The 17,345-nt window shown below is 42.7% G+C and overlaps 1 protein-coding gene across 1 annotated transcript in view; it reads right to left on the reverse strand.

Annotated features, from left to right (window-relative positions):
* LOC130041414 (M1-specific T cell receptor alpha chain-like) overlaps positions 1-17,345 on the reverse strand; it is a 474,927-nt gene that overhangs the window by 26,121 nt on the left and 431,461 nt on the right. The window contains exon 3 of the mRNA XM_056133566.1: positions 3,496-3,564. Coding sequence (XP_055989541.1) covers positions 3,496-3,564 — 69 coding nt within the window. The remainder of the gene's footprint in view (positions 1-3,495; positions 3,565-17,345) is intronic.

Below are 17,345 nucleotides of genomic sequence, written 5' to 3' on the forward strand. Positions count from 1 at the left end.
TAGAGAATGTCTTGGACATTACCCCTGTCCACTTGGTGCTTACCAAGGGGGAGGCGACATCAGCAAATATGTATATTTGTAGATGTCAAGAGATCCAAGTGCATGACTGACTGGGGAACGGAATAGAGAACACTCCCGTAGTGGCTATGTTTGGAGACTGTAAGATTGGCTGTGCAGGTCAGGTCTCTTTGAATTGGTGATGCATGACATGAGGTCTAGCAATAGAGGAATTAATCATCTTAGTTGCAGATAAGCAATTTGAAGGTCTGGTAGATCCACACCCTCTGTGATAAACATGGAAACTTAGATCACGCCTTCTCTCTGTTGACAACTATATTTAGTTTTACAACCTAAACTCCTTGTTAGAAAAGTTATTCTTCTAAAGAAACTTTTGGATATTATCTGAGTAACTGGAACCAGTGGTTCTTGGTGTTTAGGGCATCAAGACTGTAAGATGATGCCAACTGGCAGCAAAGATATTGACATTCCAGAGTGGGTATTTCTGATAGAGCTGGCATGGGGATGTGTGAACAGCCTTATTACATTGACTTCAGTAATAAATTTTAAACAATGCAAACCATGAAAGAGCAGAATGAGCACTTACAGCTAGGTCAGGGAGGGAGGGGTTGGGGTGGGGAGTGTTCTGCTCCCCATTAAATTTGAATAAATTGAGGGCATCTAGCAGTCCACTCAGATTTCCAAAACATGTTACCTGTCTCAGTCACTAATAAAATTCAGAATTCATGGCAATACTTACTAGGGTTCACCTTTAACATGGTTCCTCTCCCAAACACCAATCTCTGGACGTTTGAGCCCCACAGTGATTGACTTCACCACAAAAACCAAATGCCACTCACTTTTTTTCTTTTTTTTTTTTTCCTGTTTGATTAAACCCAGCAGTGTTCACGTCTTACTTCTGGCTTTGTGCACAGGGATCACTCTTGGTAAGCTTGGGGACCATATAAGATTTAGGAGATTGAACCCAGGTGAGCCTCATGCAAGGCAAGTGCCCTACCTGCACTTCTACTGCTCTGGCTCCCATCATTTTCAAGCACAGGAATTCTCCCAGAGCTCTTACATTTGCAACCCAGTTCAACACAAGGCACTTATTTGGGTAAGCTCAACAGAGTCTTAAATTCACATAATCTTTGGAAAGGTAGGGAACCTTAGAAACCATTTATGATAAGCCACCAACTTCATGCATTTCTCTCCTGAGAGATCTCAGGCTTCTGATGATCTCCAGGGTCAGTGATGATGTTCATCAATTCTTATGACCAATTTCTTCAAGATTAAAATGGCTCACTGTACATCCAAATTAAATTAATTCTCTTTTATAGACAAGGTCCATGAAGATTTCTCACGATTAATAATGACTCCAGTGGAATTTTTCATAAATCCCAATTTTCAGAAAAATCATGAGTCATCTGATCACCCACAGTTTTCAATGAGATGTCACATATATGATCTCGGTTGAGTCACAAAGTCATTTTAGTTAGGCAGAGCTGGAATCATGATCTCCATGCTATGGACAGAGAGGTCTTTCTCTCTAAGGTATCTCCCTGGCCATGAATGAGGTATGAGCAAATCCACATTGTCTTTTGGTTCCTAGCAGAACGCCTCAATGATTTATTTTGCATGAATATTGCTCATATTACCTTGCCTTTCAAGTATCCCCTACCTTCTTTATTCCCTTCCACAATGAAACAGATAATATCATCAACTGCAAAAACAATACTTCACCCTCTGGAGGGTGGAATACAACCTCCAACTCAACTCTTTTTTCGAAGCAATGTCTTTTAAATCCGCACATGGTTTCTGTGAGCCCGAAGATAAGCATAACCAATATTTCAGATGCATTAATTTAGAAAAATAAGGGGCAGAGGAGACAAATCAGAGTGATGGTTATAAGGACTGAAGTCTGGTAGAGACAGCTATATAACAAACCTTAGAAAATGCGGGCCTTTGCCTTGCTATTGTGAGCATGTCCAAATCACTCCTCTACTACAAATATAGAGAGCATCATGCTTTTCTACCTTCCCCTACTTCTTGGGACAATCAGGTAAGAGATGTAAAGAAATAAGGAGATCATTTTTATTGTTTTCCTTCTCTTAAGAAGATGACCTTAGATAGCAGTGGTGTTTATCCACAATGAATTTGTGTAGGCATCAGTGCTTATGCATAAGAGCAACCCTTATAGATTTTTAACACAAGTTTGAGGCAGATTAATATGGATGAGCATAGCATGCTCAATTTAATAACTAATTTCTGCTTCAATTTGGAAACAGAATTGTGGCATAAGCCCCAGTACTCACTTGACTTGACTAACACCCTGGTTCCTCCTCCAAAAGTCAGCTTGTTCCCAGCAACGTTGGTGACACAGTGATTTAAGGCCCAGCAAAAAACCACAGGGACCAAGGAAATCACACAGAAAACATTTCCCGACAGAGTACATTTTTGAGGATTTTGATAAAGTGGAGCAGTTGTGATATTTAGGATAATCCTGTTTCCTAGTCCTGCACCCACTTTTTAGAGCTTAAATGGTTTCAAGTGGGCACATACTTAGATCTATCCCAGAAAATATAAATCAGCCCACACATATTTTTTTCTAGAGAGATAGAGGGAGGTAGGGAGTGAGGGAGGGAGGGGGGGTGGGAGAGCAGCCTATATTTTCTGACTTCTCTGCATTGGCTGATTGGTTTTTTTTTTTTTTTTGGATCAAATCTATGAGTGAATGAACATCGTAGCTCACTACAACTCTCCTTCATTCAGGGGCCTAAAATCTGACAATTTTAAATCCCTGGAGGATTGGTAAAAGGAAAAGTTATGAGTTCTTGGACATTTTAGGACATTTACACATCTAGAGTGAAAATGCTGACATACTCACACACCAACACACACCCTAGTGTGTGACTCTTCCTGCTGGATGCACCCAGACCTTCAGAAATAGCTGTGTACTTTGTGTCAGTATTAGTTCTCCAGGTCTAGACTTCAGACCCAGAAACCCTTCGAATATTTTAGAGTTCATTTGTCTGTGAGATTAGTACTAAGGAAGTGTGTGGGTGGGCTTCCAGGGGAAGGCTGATGGAGTATGGTGAGGCAGCCATTCTTGGCAAGAAAGGAATGCTGCACTCGATGGAGCCTCTGAGATGGAAATGACAGAATCACAGACTCAAGAAAAACAAGCCTTGTCGTCCGACTTCTAAGCTAGCACGCCCATTCTGAATAAGGAGTCACATACTTCCTCCAAGAGTTGAATTTAAGACTGGACAGGAGTTTGGGGACTGCCTCAAATGCCTTACTAGGACTATCTTTCCCTATTGCACAGACCCCTTGGGATTCTCAGGTTCCTAGAAGGGACCCCCACGTTCATCTACTTTCCATTCCAGTCCACGTGGGAAAGAGATCTCCTAGGAAGGGCAATGTACAAGTTTTCTAAGTTTCAAGACCATAGGATCATATCCATCTCTCTTTTTGATTTCTTTTATGATCACTCACCTGGCTGTACCATTAGCTGAGTTCCTCTTCCAAAGTACAGCTTCCCCAAGCTCGAGCCTCTATCAACACAGTGCTAGCCACCTTTACATGAACCTGGTCCTAGTGATCTCCATCCACTCTCCCCCTCTGCTCTCTAGAATGGGCTTGAAAAGTCACCTCCTTCCTCTTTAAGTGGCTCTAAACTTTTTTTTTTTTTTTTTTTTGTGCCGCTGACAGGCAGAGCTGAACAGTCCCTCCTCAGAGGTTATCACTCTGGGGACAAATGGTCTGTAGCAACAATAGTTTTCCTACCCCCAGGCACCCCTCCCTCCAGAAAGCAATTACCTGTCCTTTTGAGAGTGTTTAAATTGGAAGGAATTTTGCTTCCTTAGCCCTATTTCCTGGTATAAAAGGCAGCTTGGTAGATATTGTGTTTGGATCTCTGTCTATAGCTGAACTTGTGAAAACTCTGATAGACTCCATGTGTCCTCTGCAAAGGCACCCGAATATTTCCCACATTCCACCTTTGGTTCCAGTCCAGGCATCTTTCTCTTTTTCCCTCCACAATGACCCCTTCCTTTCCCTTTTACTGCACAGGGAAATCATACCTCACCATATTCTAGACACCAAAGTCCCAAATAGGCTTGAAGTCATGAATAATTTGATGGCCTTTTTTGGGGGGGGCTATCAAAACAATAAAAATAGAAGGAACAGGTCTCAGCTTACCTTTTCATCATCTAGGTTTGGGTCATAGAATTTTAACATTTGGAGTTAAAAGGGAGCTCAGAGATGCTTTAGCTCAGTATCTAATAAGGAGGCACAGAAATCCCTTCTATAGCACCCCATGGCTCTCCTTAAGGGCTCGGTGTGAAGAGTTCCAGGGAAGAAAAGACAGTATCTCTTTTTTTTTTTTTTGGCTTTCTGGGTCACACCCGGTGATGCGCAGGGGTTTCTCCTGGCTCTGCACTCAGGAATTACTCCTGGCGGTGCTCAGGGGACCATATGGGATGCTGGGAATCAAACCTGGGTCAGCCGCGTGCAAGGCAAACGCCCTCCCTGCTGTGCTATCTCTCCAGCACCCCAAGACAGTACCTCTTGAAGGGGGGGGGTCTTACCCTGCAAGGAATTTTGCTTTTTTGACTCTGTAGGAGGCTAAGAATCATCTCTTTTCACCCACTGGTTTGGAGTTGGTCTTTTGTAGCAACTCGTTCCTCATCTATGCGACAGCTCTTCAAATGTTGGAAAAGACTCACTTCTCCCTGTCACTTAGCCTAGTGGATCTTCTCTCAAGTTTTAAATAAACTTGAAATATAATTTCAGTGGTTTAGTTTTGTTTTTCTCCAATAATGCTCCGGAGCCGGAGAGTGTTCTAAGAAGGGGTGAGGGAGACCAAGAAGCAAAAAGGTTGTGGGCAAAGTGGTATTACCCTTCCACATGAAATTACTCATGACCATACCCACCATTTTTGTTTTAAAGCTATTCTGTCATTTTCCTTCTTACTTACTTGCTCTTATGGTTACTTTGGTTCCTGCTCCAAAAGTGAGCTTGTAGCCATTAGAGCCACAGTGCTAGATCTTCCTACACAAACGTCATGGAGAATAAGGTCAGGAGAGAGCACTGTGGGGATAGGCAGGCCTTGGTGCTAACGACTGCTGCAGCCCTTGCCGGGTGACTATTTTAACCCCATTCAAATTGTTTTTGATTTTTACAGTTTTTCTCATCTGAGAGAGTGGGGGTGATAACATCTGTCTAGAGGATCGTTTAGAAGGTTAAATGAATTAAAGCATGAGAGACATTTACACTGTACTTAATACACTGTGAGAGTTCAATAAATGATAGTTATTATCAAGATTAATCTCTTTCATCTTTTAAGAAATACATATAATTTTAACTTGTCATATCTCCTGTCTGAAATCTGGACATTTATAAGTACTTTAAATTATATCCAAACCCTCTCTTGTCAGCTAGTAAAAGTAGCGGCAATTAAATTTGGGCGTTTTCCTTTTAATAAGATACCATGCCAGAAGTATGGAGTTTTAGAACGTTTACTGAATAATGGGATTTGTTTGCTACCTTTTATATCAGTTAAAGAGCATATTGAACAAGCAATAATAAAATAGGTTGGGTAGGAACTCAAAACACAAAATTAAGAGTTCAAAACTACAGCTTTTAAGAGGGATTTAGAATGGTATGCTGAGGACTTTCTGTAGACAGCTATAACTTACTTGGTTTTACACTGAGTTTAGTCCCAGATCCGAAATATAGTCTGTTGGTATTGGTGTACACAATGTTTACAGTCATTGCAAAAAGTATTCTGGGACTTCCTAAAAGGGATCTGTGTTACCCAGAGACAACTAACCAAGTTAGTTGTTCTTTGCTATTTCCCTGGAAAATTTGAGAACCAAAGTGAGAAATGAGCCTAGAGAACACATCCATTATCAGAGACAGGCAAGATAAGGGCAACTGATTTTCTTCAGTGGTTTATCGATTTCTTTTCTTCAGTTTTCTGCTTGGGTTCATTCTTGTATCTTTTGTGTTATACACATACACACACACACACACACTATCTGAAATATCCTGCAAGGTATTTACCTTTTTCTTTTCCTAATTATAAATGAAAATTCTCAGGTGGATTTGATTATAAAGAAAATCCTTACTCTGCCTTTAGTTCCAGGACTATCTGGAAACTTCTTTCCCCGAGTCTATACCTGGGTCTGTACTGAACTTGACAACTTGACCTATGCGTCTCTTAATGACATTCTGAGCCACATCAACTAAGCTAACTGTACTTTTATGTGTGATCTAATAAGATCATTATATCCTATCTGTCAAGGTATCTACATTATAGTCAAATGTATGCTAATACTACCTCTAAGGCCCCTCACAATGAAACTGTACATTTTGGCATTTTTTGCTTTCTGCTTGCACATTCCCTTTTGCAAGGGGGGATAAAAGAGGCTATGGTGTTGACTGTCATTTGCAAGTCTAGATGAAACATTATTTATGGGCAAAATATTTTGCTGACAGTTTCAAGAGAAAGGAAATTTCAGTGCCAACAGTTAGACGCCCACACAGCTTGGATTTAAACAAATTTCAACAAATGAACACAGTTATGAGAAATAAAATAGAGGTGACTTCAGTCTAAGCCAAGTAATTATAATACTTATGCAGCTTTGGAGGGCATGGGGCTTACTTGTTCTTTCTTGTAGAAATGATAAGCAGTGTGTTACAGGAATGCTTTGCTGGAAGGGCACCAGAGAACTGTAGAAATAGAACTCCATTTAAATAGGTACCTTTGTGTTTAGCAATTTAGGTAGAAATAAGCCAGAATAGGCTAGAAATGTAGCTGGCTAACAACACTTGAGTTAAGGTAGTAAAATCATCTTGCAGCACCTTGTCTGCTTTGAGGGAGAAACATCATTTCCCCTGATGAAATCTGTTCCTGTTATCCAACACTTCTAGGTTAGGTGAGCTTCTTCTCTGCTCATTTTCATTAACTACTACTCCAAACCTAACAAAAAGGCTTCTCTCTTTTTGTTCTTTGTTCTAATATGATAAATAATTCTCATCTTAGGCCTGACAAGCATGCAAGGAATCTTCACCCCCAATCCCAGTCCCAGGTCCATAAAATTACAGAGAGGTATAGTATACATTTGTAGCTTAATAGTATTTAGTAAGGTAGCACAAACAGTATTTGATTGTGGTAGCCTACCAGGTACAACAGTCAACTGGGTCCCAGATCCAAAGATGACTTGCCGGCCTGAACACTGTGACATGCTCAACAACAAAAACCAGGCGAGAGAGGCCCAGCTGGTAGAGCCAGAGTAAAGGGTTGGCAGTCACCCTAGGAACTCAGCTTTACCCCTGCCAATCTAAATTTGAAAAGGAGCAATCAGATTCCCATCAACCAATCCTAAAGAAATCCTTCTTTGCATTTATGATCTCATTTATTTCAGGGATTTTACATTTTATTATTATTATTATTTGCTAATCACTTTATGCTATGGAGTTCTAAGTCTGAAATGTAAGCTTTCCCTACAGAGAGAGCTGCTATGCTCTGATGTTTAGATGCCCAAACCGACATTCTGTCTTATAGTTTAAGAAAACAAAAAAACCTCAGAGTATTTTACTCTGTTCTAGGCATCACTGAGTTTACCTCTAGGAAACTTAATGAATCCTTGATTCCTTCTTAGACTCTAGATAAAAAATAATCCAATAAATTCATTTGATATTGATACAATAAATTTGTATTAATAAAATGATAAGCTTCTCACTTGGACCATTTCTTTTTTCAGGACTGAAGAGGGAGGTATGCTGATTTAGCTGGTGAAAGACTTGAAAACTGCAACAAGAATCAATTTTAATATTTTCTAAGATAGTAAGGATGATATGAAACATTCTTGGGGGGATAGACGAATAATATATTCTGAGGGCACAACTGGAAATCTCCCCATAATGTATGTTTCCTGAGGCAATACCACACTGAATTTGTTCCCTGAATTGCCTAAGCACTGAGCCTAGGAGAGAGTCCACACATGGAAATATTTTGAATCTTTGTGTACTCCTCAAGCCTCGGGTGGAAAAATGATAGATAGAAACAGGATAAGTTGATTGGAGACTTAAACCCCAACCCTCATTCCACCATAGAAAGCTTTGGGGTCATGATCATTATCTACTCTGGGCTCTTACCTCAATGGAGGCAATCAGGAAGGATGATTTTAAGGGTTTTCTCTGTTCCACAAGGTCAGATTGTGTGAATTTTTGGCTTACGGCCTTAGAAACAGAGGTGTCCGAGTACTTTTGAAGGAAGAAAAAAAAAAGGTTTCCAGACTTTGGGAGAGACTAATCAGACTAATCACAGTTAATTTGGTCGATGATCATTATTTACAAGGTTCCTTCTATAAATTGACAGATTTTTAGTCAAAGAGAATGGTGCCTTAGAGGCTTGCTAAGGAATTAGAAGTCATGTTGCTGATTACTGTACAAATCCAGGGCTACAGGTCCTAGCCAATACCCTGAGTAATCAGTCATACATCTTAATCCTACCACATACATCCCAGAAGCAATTCCCAGAGCCTCCTGACATGGTCCGAGTTGCACAGAGACGCCAAATCCTAGCCAGGGAGACTTTTGTCCTCCTTTTATTTGACGCTTATTCACTTTTTCTAAACATTCTTCATATGGTGTATAATTGGGTCTTAATCAGCCCTTAATCCACAGACAGCGCTTAATCCGGGGAAACACTTTTATACTTACTGGACTTCACAGATAACACGGTTCCTTGTCCAAAGATAAGCTTTCCTCCCTGGTTATAATTCACACTGTGTTACATAGCCTGTCAAAAACATGTCCAATCTTCCTGAGCACATTTCCAATCCTCCCCTCCCCCACAATACACAGCCCTTCTCTCCCACACCACAGCCTGAATCATGGCTATACTTCTTATTGTAACTTTTTTCCTTTTAAGGGGAATAAGGTACTTACACAGGAGACTGATAGAGAGAATAATGAGAATTCCTACTTATCCAAAAATGTTTCTATTGAACACAAATTGATCTCTCATTTTTGCTTAATGGCTCCGGATATTGCTGTTCGGGGAGATGGTTTCCTTTCAAATACGTTTCTGTGCAGGGGAGATGGCTTAAAGGACTGGGGCACATGCTGTGCATATGGGAACTGTGGGTTTGCTCCCGAGCACTTCATGGACCTATGAACCTTGTGCCAGTGTGGCTCAGAATCAAAACGAAAGCAAGCAGGCAAAAACCAAGCATGTTTCTTGGTGGCCTTGGATTAAAAATAATTGGCACACATAGGTGAGAATTAAGGAAGGGTTAGGTGCCAGGGAATCAGGCTTACCTGGGGCCACCCAGACCTGGGTTCCTGCTCCAAAATTCAATTTCCCCCAGGCGCCACTTGTCACACTGTGACAAACACCTCTACAAAATGGCTTCCCCAGAGAAGACAGCTGCTAAATGAAGACAAACTGCTCGTGGGGAAACAATCTTGCTCTAAAATGAGGTAACTGCATGATCTGAGATAGAAGCTTTTCCCCAACCTTCTCTTCTAATTTCTCTTCCTTCAAGACACTGAGGATGACGTGTACCAAGACTGGTCCTGGCTCAGGACTCCTCAGTGATAAAAACCAGCCAGAGTCAGCGGCTTATGTGAGACCCAAGCTGGTCTTTAGCATTGCCGGGGCTCAGATTACAGCCAGTTGCCACTGCACCCCTCTCTAGAGCCCTCTGGTGTTTGGCCAAAGGTTCAGGACCCTGCTTTGTCTGTATTAACCACAGTTCTCAACTTTCCTCTCTGAAACGAGGAGAGGAGTGTCTTTAGCATTTCCTTCTGAGGTGACCTGCCACCACTTCATGGATGGACTCCAAGCCCCGACGAGTGGATTCTTAGAGGGTTTGTCTCCTGCCCCCTCCCGGGGTGCCTCCAAGCATGAGGAAGATGATGAGGTCCCCCTCAACTTAGCCTCCTATTATGTCTTTCTGACCCAAAGAGGTCCCAGGGGGAAGGAGAGCAGGACTCTCTCTCAGAGATAATCAGATTCAGTGCACAATTCAAATGATATGCCACTTACTTGGCTTGACAAGCAGCCTTGTCCCTGTCCCAAAGATAAAGGAGAAGCCTTGTCCTTGCCACAGTGATTATCTCAGCATCAAAAACCTGCCAGCTCAGCTCCCCTCTCCCCTCCTCAAGAAAAAGGTCCTTCTGAGAAGGCAAATCCATGTGCTTCTGCCATCATTACCCATTTAGGCAGGTTTGCCTCCCTGAATGAGCCATCCCTTCCACTCCTCAGGGGCTCGGGTCCGGTCCTCTCCCCATCTCTCCCTCCCTGTGGACCCTGGCTTAAAGTCCTGTCCTCTCCCACCATACCACTTACAGGGCAGCACAGATAATCTGCTTCCAGCACCGAAGATCAGGTTCTGACCAAAGTTGTTCCCACAACGCCATTGGGCTTTACAAAATCCCCCCCACCCCCACCCCCAGACCTCCCGACCCACTAACGCATCCCCTCCACTCCCCAAACACCACAGAGGTCCATACCACAAACCAGCTGGGAGCCAAAACCCGTGCTTTGGGGTAAAAAGCCAGTTCTGAGAACAAAGGATTTTTAGGACACAGGAAGCAAAGATTTCCACACGGAACCCAGAAGCCTATTCTCCCAGAGGCTGTGGCTCTGAACTAGAGCCTCGGAGATGGAGAAGTCCACTCATTTCTCTCCTGCCTGCAGGCAGGGCTGACCTGCAATCCTCCTGGGAGTACATCCATCTCCTTCCAACCCCCGCTAGAGAAAGAGCTCTCTCCAGGCCCCCGACAGCTCACTTCCACTGCTCCAAAATCCATTAGGAGGCTTTTTACCACCCCAGACTTTTCTTTTTGCCCTATTAGACTCATCTGGTGGCTTGACCCTGGCTCCTGGAGGGAAGGAGAAGAGAGCCTTCCCGCTGAGTGTCAGGAGCACCCCCACCCCCACTTCCATCTGGGACTCCGTCCCACATCACCCTCCATCTCTTCCATAGTGACTGGCTCGATTTGCAAGAGCTTCACTGCCAGGAGGACTTAGAGAGGCCACGTGAGGAACGTTGACTGTTCCCTGGGAAGCATCAGTCTCTCTCTGTCCCTGTGCCTCTGCACGGGCAGCATCCTGGGTAGAGGTGCTGACACTTGGGAGACAGTCACTCCGGGGCAGTGACAGGGGAACAGGGCCAGGGAGCAAGGTTTCTGCCCCAGCAGAGCTGGGAGCCCTGGCTGGAAGGGGCTGCCCCATCCCTGCAGAGATGCAGCCACCGCTCCCCTGCCACGTGGCTGGCTTTGTATTTAAATCAGCCCGGATTCTTTCTATTTCCACTTAGACTCTTTCAAATCCCAGGTGGAGGATTTCATAGAGCAGGCTGACATTCTCCCCACTCCCCTCTGGCAGCTCTTCTCCTGACGCATGACAGGGCCTTGACAGAAGAGCCTGAGGGGCGAAACCAAAGCTTCTGCTCTGGGTTGGAGACGATGTTTATCATTATTATTAATAGCAAGGGTTTAATGAGCTCTTTCAATGTTTTGGGCCCTATGCTAAATACTTTAGCTGCATGATTTCATTTGTTCTCAAAGAAGCAGTATATTTATATTTCTCATTTTTTTTTGTGGACGGGGCTCAGAGAGGTGAAGGAGTTTGCCTAAGGTCACACAGCCTGCAAAGCAGTGGAGTTAGGGTTTCGGTTCCGGTTTTCCTGGCTCCAAAGCTCATGCAATGCTGCTCAGTCCATAGATTCAAAATTCAAGATTCTTGGATTCAAAATGTCCTGAGGGGGCACGGGCACCTGAGCGAGGTTGTAAGACTAGACTCCACCCTGATTCTCCTGTGCTACCACAGAAACTTTGTTCTCAAAGGCAATTTCCATTTCCACGGTGGTTCTTTCCAGAGGCTTAATTCATAGCACCGGCTGGGGTGGGGTGGAGGTAGGGGTGTGTGTGTAGGGGGGGCATATGTGTGTGAAAGTTGCATATAAGATAGTTTTTTTTCTGGTGCCCAGGGCTGCTAAATTCTGAAGCTAATTTAGACAGAAGCCAAGGACTTTCCCGCCCTAGATCACGAGACAGAACCAAAGTGTACATATTCCATAGGAGAGGGAGGTTGAGTCACAGCGGGTTCCCCTCTGTCATTCGCCATTCCTGCTCACTCATTATCGCGTAAGCAGTGATTTCTTTCAAAATTCTCAAAGGTGCCTCCCCATGAGTTGGAACCTGAGCGCACAGCCCATACCCGTGTGCACGCAGCTATACCTCCGTTTAAGCCAAGAAGAGAACAAAGTCTCTTTTGGCCTGGGGATAGGACATTAATAAAGAACCCAAGCAAATGCACAGGATTAAAATATTTTTCAAAGAAATGATTTGACTGACTGCTCCTAAAGGCCCCGCCAAAGAACACAACTTACTCGGCTTCACTGTGAGCGTGGTCCCGTCCCCAAAGGTTAATTTGTCCACGTTGGTATTACACAGTGTTAGGTGCTATTGCAATAACCTTGACGGGGGCTTCTAGGAAGCCAGGTGGAGGTGGAGGAGGCAAGCAGGAAAACAAACCTAAAATGACTGCCCCTGGCCAAAACAATCTCCTTGTAATTAGGTTAGAACATGGGATGAATACTAATAGCTAGCCACATCCCCTTCGGCTTCTGTTTGCCATAATTTTCCTTGAAAGAAAGGACTCTGGCAGGCGCACCTCCTGGGAAATTCACTCTGTGTGGCTACTGCTCTGCCTTCTGGGAACCTGTTGTGTGTGTATTCCTGCAGGCCCTTTGTCTAGCTTCATCCAATGCCTGTCCCATGCCGCTTCGCTCCACCCCCACCCCCTGCGGCTGCCCCCCTCCCCCACACCCACATATTCCCTGGACCTTCCTGCTGGTGGAAGTTCACACATTTTCCCAGGGAGAGATTACAGGGATATTAAAAGCCAAGTACAATACCCCAGGGAATGTGTGCATTAATAACCTTGTTTTCCAACCGCTATCATGAACCACCCAACACAAACCAAGCAAAGAAAACACCACCTGTGTTTTGACAGCTTCTGCGTGATAGAAGACAGACTTCTTGGAAAGAATAATTAGGCAGAAAGAAGAACTTACTTGGTGTGACTGAAAGTTTGGTGCCCTTCCCGAACGTGAGTTGGTAACTCCCAACACCAGAGTAAGCACAGAGTTTCCTTCCTTTGCAAAAACAACGAGCGACTCACAGGAGTAGTGCTGACAAGGGCTAGACTGCAGCGATAACCAGGTCATGGGGGAAAGGCTGAGCCCCAGGCTTGCCTGGGGAAATCACCTGTCAGAGGTCTGCAGAGACCAGGGTGGATGGCAGAGGTCATCACGAACAAACTCCTGTCTTTCTAGCCCGTCTCTAAAAGTTCCTGGGAAGGTGACTCTCCTTTTCCAACAGCCCTTACATTCAGGCAACATTTCTTTATGTCTAACTGATATCCTGCAGACTGCAGGCACGGTTCTTTCTGGTCTTGAGATGCCCTCCCTAAAGACAGACGATTTCATGATGGTGTTCTCAAAATAGAAGCTCATTACAACATAGCTAACCCATCCAAGTGGTCACCTTTGGGGAGAAAACTGATATTGAAGGATGGGGATCAAGGTGAATGCTGGCTTTCTCTATAATTTGAATTTTGTTGCAATGAGATGTTTTCATGTATTATTTAAAGAAATTAAAATTAATATCACCATTAAATAGAAACCCAGAATATCTTGGATCTCCATGGTCCTTGGGTAAGGAGTTTCAGGTTCTCTGTCTTAGGGTTCTAATCTCCTGAGATCAGAGAGGTAACTGGGTCAGGATTTGTGAGCAGAGCTAGCTGGAAGTTTTTAGCCCAGGGCCAGGTATGTGTGTTTGCCCATGATGGTCTGGTTGATTTTTGAATGATGCCAGAATGTCTAGTTCATCTTCCTGCTCAGCACTAATTTCCCATTTCCCAACATTACCTCGGTTTGTTTTCTTGGAAGCGAAAACATACCGAGATAAACTGAAAAACCCACTCAAGGAAAAAGTCATTGCTTATCAAAATTAGGGATACTCACTTGCTGACACAGAAAGTCTTGTGCCTTCTCCGAAGATCAGGCGCTGACTTCCTGTATCCCACAGTGATCAGCCTCTTGACAAAAACCCTGAAAGCCTTAGGAAAAACCCTGAAAGCTTGGCTGTTCATTCTTGTTTTCCTGGAGGTTTCCTCTCATTTTTTACTCTTTCCTGATATAAACCTTCCTCATGTTTTCATGTAACAAATCTTTGCCCCCTTCTCTGTGTTCCTTTAAAAAGTGTGCTATACTTAAAAGACCTTGGTTTGACTGTCTGTGATGCTAATAAGAGCATCTATCCATGGAGTTTGGCCCAAGGATGCATTTCTAAACCTCTTGCAGACTTCCTACTTATTGTTAGCCTGTGAAAAAATTCCAAAGGAAACCCATGTCTATGGCCTCATTATAAGTTCTTTGCTGTGCTCAGAATAAAAAGGAGTGTCTCCTTTTCCTAAATGAAGAAAAGGATTTGGAAAATGGTACAGAGTGAGAAGATCATCTGAAGATGTTGCTTTTGGCCAACAGGACATCTTTGTTGCCTCTGGCTTGAAAGTAGCTCTTAAAAAACATTATCACTCGCCCATGCCTGCAACAAGGGAAATGAGAAGTCATGGGGCAATCTTGCAGAGACCAAACAGAGGAAAGAGGGTCTCTAAGGAAGAATGAAAAGAGAGGGGTCATAGGTATACTCGGGTCATTTCCAAAGACAATTTTGTTGGGGCCAGGAATCACACTGGATTTAACAATATGATCATGCAAAGTTTACTGGAATAAGCAGTGGGTGTGAGAGGGTGGAGGACACTTGATGATGAACTTTGGACAAAGTTTCATGATGACTTTACTCTTCATTATATAAACAATGAAGACTACAATTGATATCTGAACAGGAGACCACATATAGCAACTTTCCCAGCTTCGGAGGGGAAGAATTTGTTATTTGGCAAAGCAGCGGAAGGGCTGAGGACCTTGAATCTGCCCACATGTCTCAGAATCTAAGAAACTTTTCCCTCCCAACATCAAACCCACTTTAACTCAGTGGGAACCAGTTTTAGAAAATCACAGGAATAGACTTACAGGGCAGAACATGAAGCTGAGTCCCTTTTCCAAAGACGATTCTGTAAGAGCTTTGTTTACACTGTGATTGGAACCACAACAAAAACTCACAGGGCTCTTTTTAGGAAAGGTACACATGATCCCCTGATGAATATTTCACGTTCACAGGGCTTCACGAAATCCAACACCATCTCCTTTGCTATATAAACAGGCCTCATTATCTGCTTGGTCATCTTTCTCTGTGTTGGCTGGTTGTTTTGCTTGAATTTTATGCTGCTTATTGCAAATGCACAGGAAGAAAATTGGATGACCTCATTTGACACTGAAAGTGAATTCTAAAGGCAACAATTCAACAAACTCCTTTACCATATCAAACATAATTCTGTTAGTGCAGACGAAAAAAGAAAAAGTTAGGCAGAGTCGCTGAGCTAGAAATATACTCTCTAGAGCCCACAGAAACATGGGGGTGCAGAGGGGCCATGCCAGAAATGCACCCAAATTTTCTCCTGAGGTAGAACAATAGCAGGGAGCCCTCACCTTACCTTCTTTCACTGAAGAAACCACACTTTAAGCCAAGCCCAAGCTTACCTCACTCTATCTAGTTCTGCTCTTGCTAGGGGCATGGAGTTCATTCATTTTGACTCCCAGTTTCTTCTCCCACCACTTCCTTTCAAAGTTCAAGGATATAATCTCTTACCACCAAGAGGTGAAAACCTGACACCATTGACACCCTGACTGAAGCTTGTTTTTCACAAAGTAAAAAATTCCACCATCTTCTCCTAATTAGAGACCTGATCCTCACCAAGGATCAGGAATAGTAAAAAAAGATGAACATGGGCTGGTCATATTTATTAGATATAAAGCAAACTTAGGAAATCACCCAGGTGTTTTCCTTATCATTGAGACATTCAAATATTGGCTATTCAGATTTTAAGCTCCCGGGCTGGTCTTAGTCTTAGTTATAGTCTCAATTATAGCCCAATTTTGGGGTTCAGTATCTCATTTCATGAGGGAAGAATAACAAATGAAAACACCCCAATCTTTTCCCAAGGAAGGACATTCCCTCGCATTCAAGGTATTTTAGACAGGAAAGGGTAGGGAACTATGACACACTCCTTAAAAAAGTCTAGCCATGAAATATATAGAAGAAATAAGCATCTTCTATCAGTCAACTTGACAACGCCTGTCTCTTAATTTATTTTGATATTGTTTTTTGACTGACACTTGAGTTACCTCCATTGTCTCCAAAATAGCACCTGGGAGGAACAGACACACCTCATGTACACCCCGAAATGCTGAGTCCCTGAGTTCCTATTTCCCTCCTTCCTCAGTGAGATACATTTAAAAAGTTTTTACCCTCCCAGGAGGAATTGATAATTAAACAAAAATCTTGTCATCACTTCTGCCATTTAATTTCAGTCTGAATTTCCTTTCAGGTGTTTATAAAGCCATCTGGGATCGTTAATTCATCTCTGAATTGTTTTTTACCTTCGTTGCATTTGAATAGCAAAGCTGTGCTTTTAGTGAAATTTGACATCTATTGGACTAGATGTGGACATTTGTCAAAATGGAACAATGTTTGGATTTTCTATTAGATCTTTCAGAATAAATACATACAGAGGCATGAGAGAAAAAAGAAGGTACCTTATACACATTAGGAGTATTTAAAATGAGATGCATTCTCATTTTTAATAGAACTGAAGACAAGTTCTGTGAGCAAAAAAAAAATCAAGTATAAACACAAATCATTGTAGAATATAGTTTAAGAGATCCCTTGGCTGTAAATAACTCACAGCTCCAATATCTCTTTGGAAGAAGGAGACTTGAGCTACCATATAAAAGACAATTTGGAATAGTCTCGTTTTGCATCTAGTTATCATTATTGCTCTATTCACAACGATCATGCATGTTCATGCATTTGCAAAAGTCATTTTTCAAAAGGTCCATTTGTCTACATAGTAAATTAACTCCATTAAATTCACAGGACTTATTGGTTTGGTCAAATATAAATGGAACACGGACACTTACTGGGCTTTACCACCAGCTGGGTTCCAGTTCCGAAGAAGGGTCTGACATTGTTATTCCCACAGCAATTCTTGCCTTTACTGAAACCACTAGTAAAGCTTCACAAAACCCACGGCAAGGTGGAGAGAGAGGCAGTCAGATTATAGGTTATTTTATATACTTATGTATCTGGAAATGGGTCTTTTGTGATAGAAAGAAAAAAAGAGGTTTTGCTAAATATGG

The sequence above is a fragment of the Sorex fumeus genome, unplaced genomic scaffold (assembly GCF_029834395.1).
Source record: "Sorex fumeus unplaced genomic scaffold, SorFum_2.1 ptg000098l, whole genome shotgun sequence".
In the NCBI taxonomy this organism is placed as follows: domain Eukaryota; kingdom Metazoa; phylum Chordata; class Mammalia; order Eulipotyphla; family Soricidae; genus Sorex; species Sorex fumeus.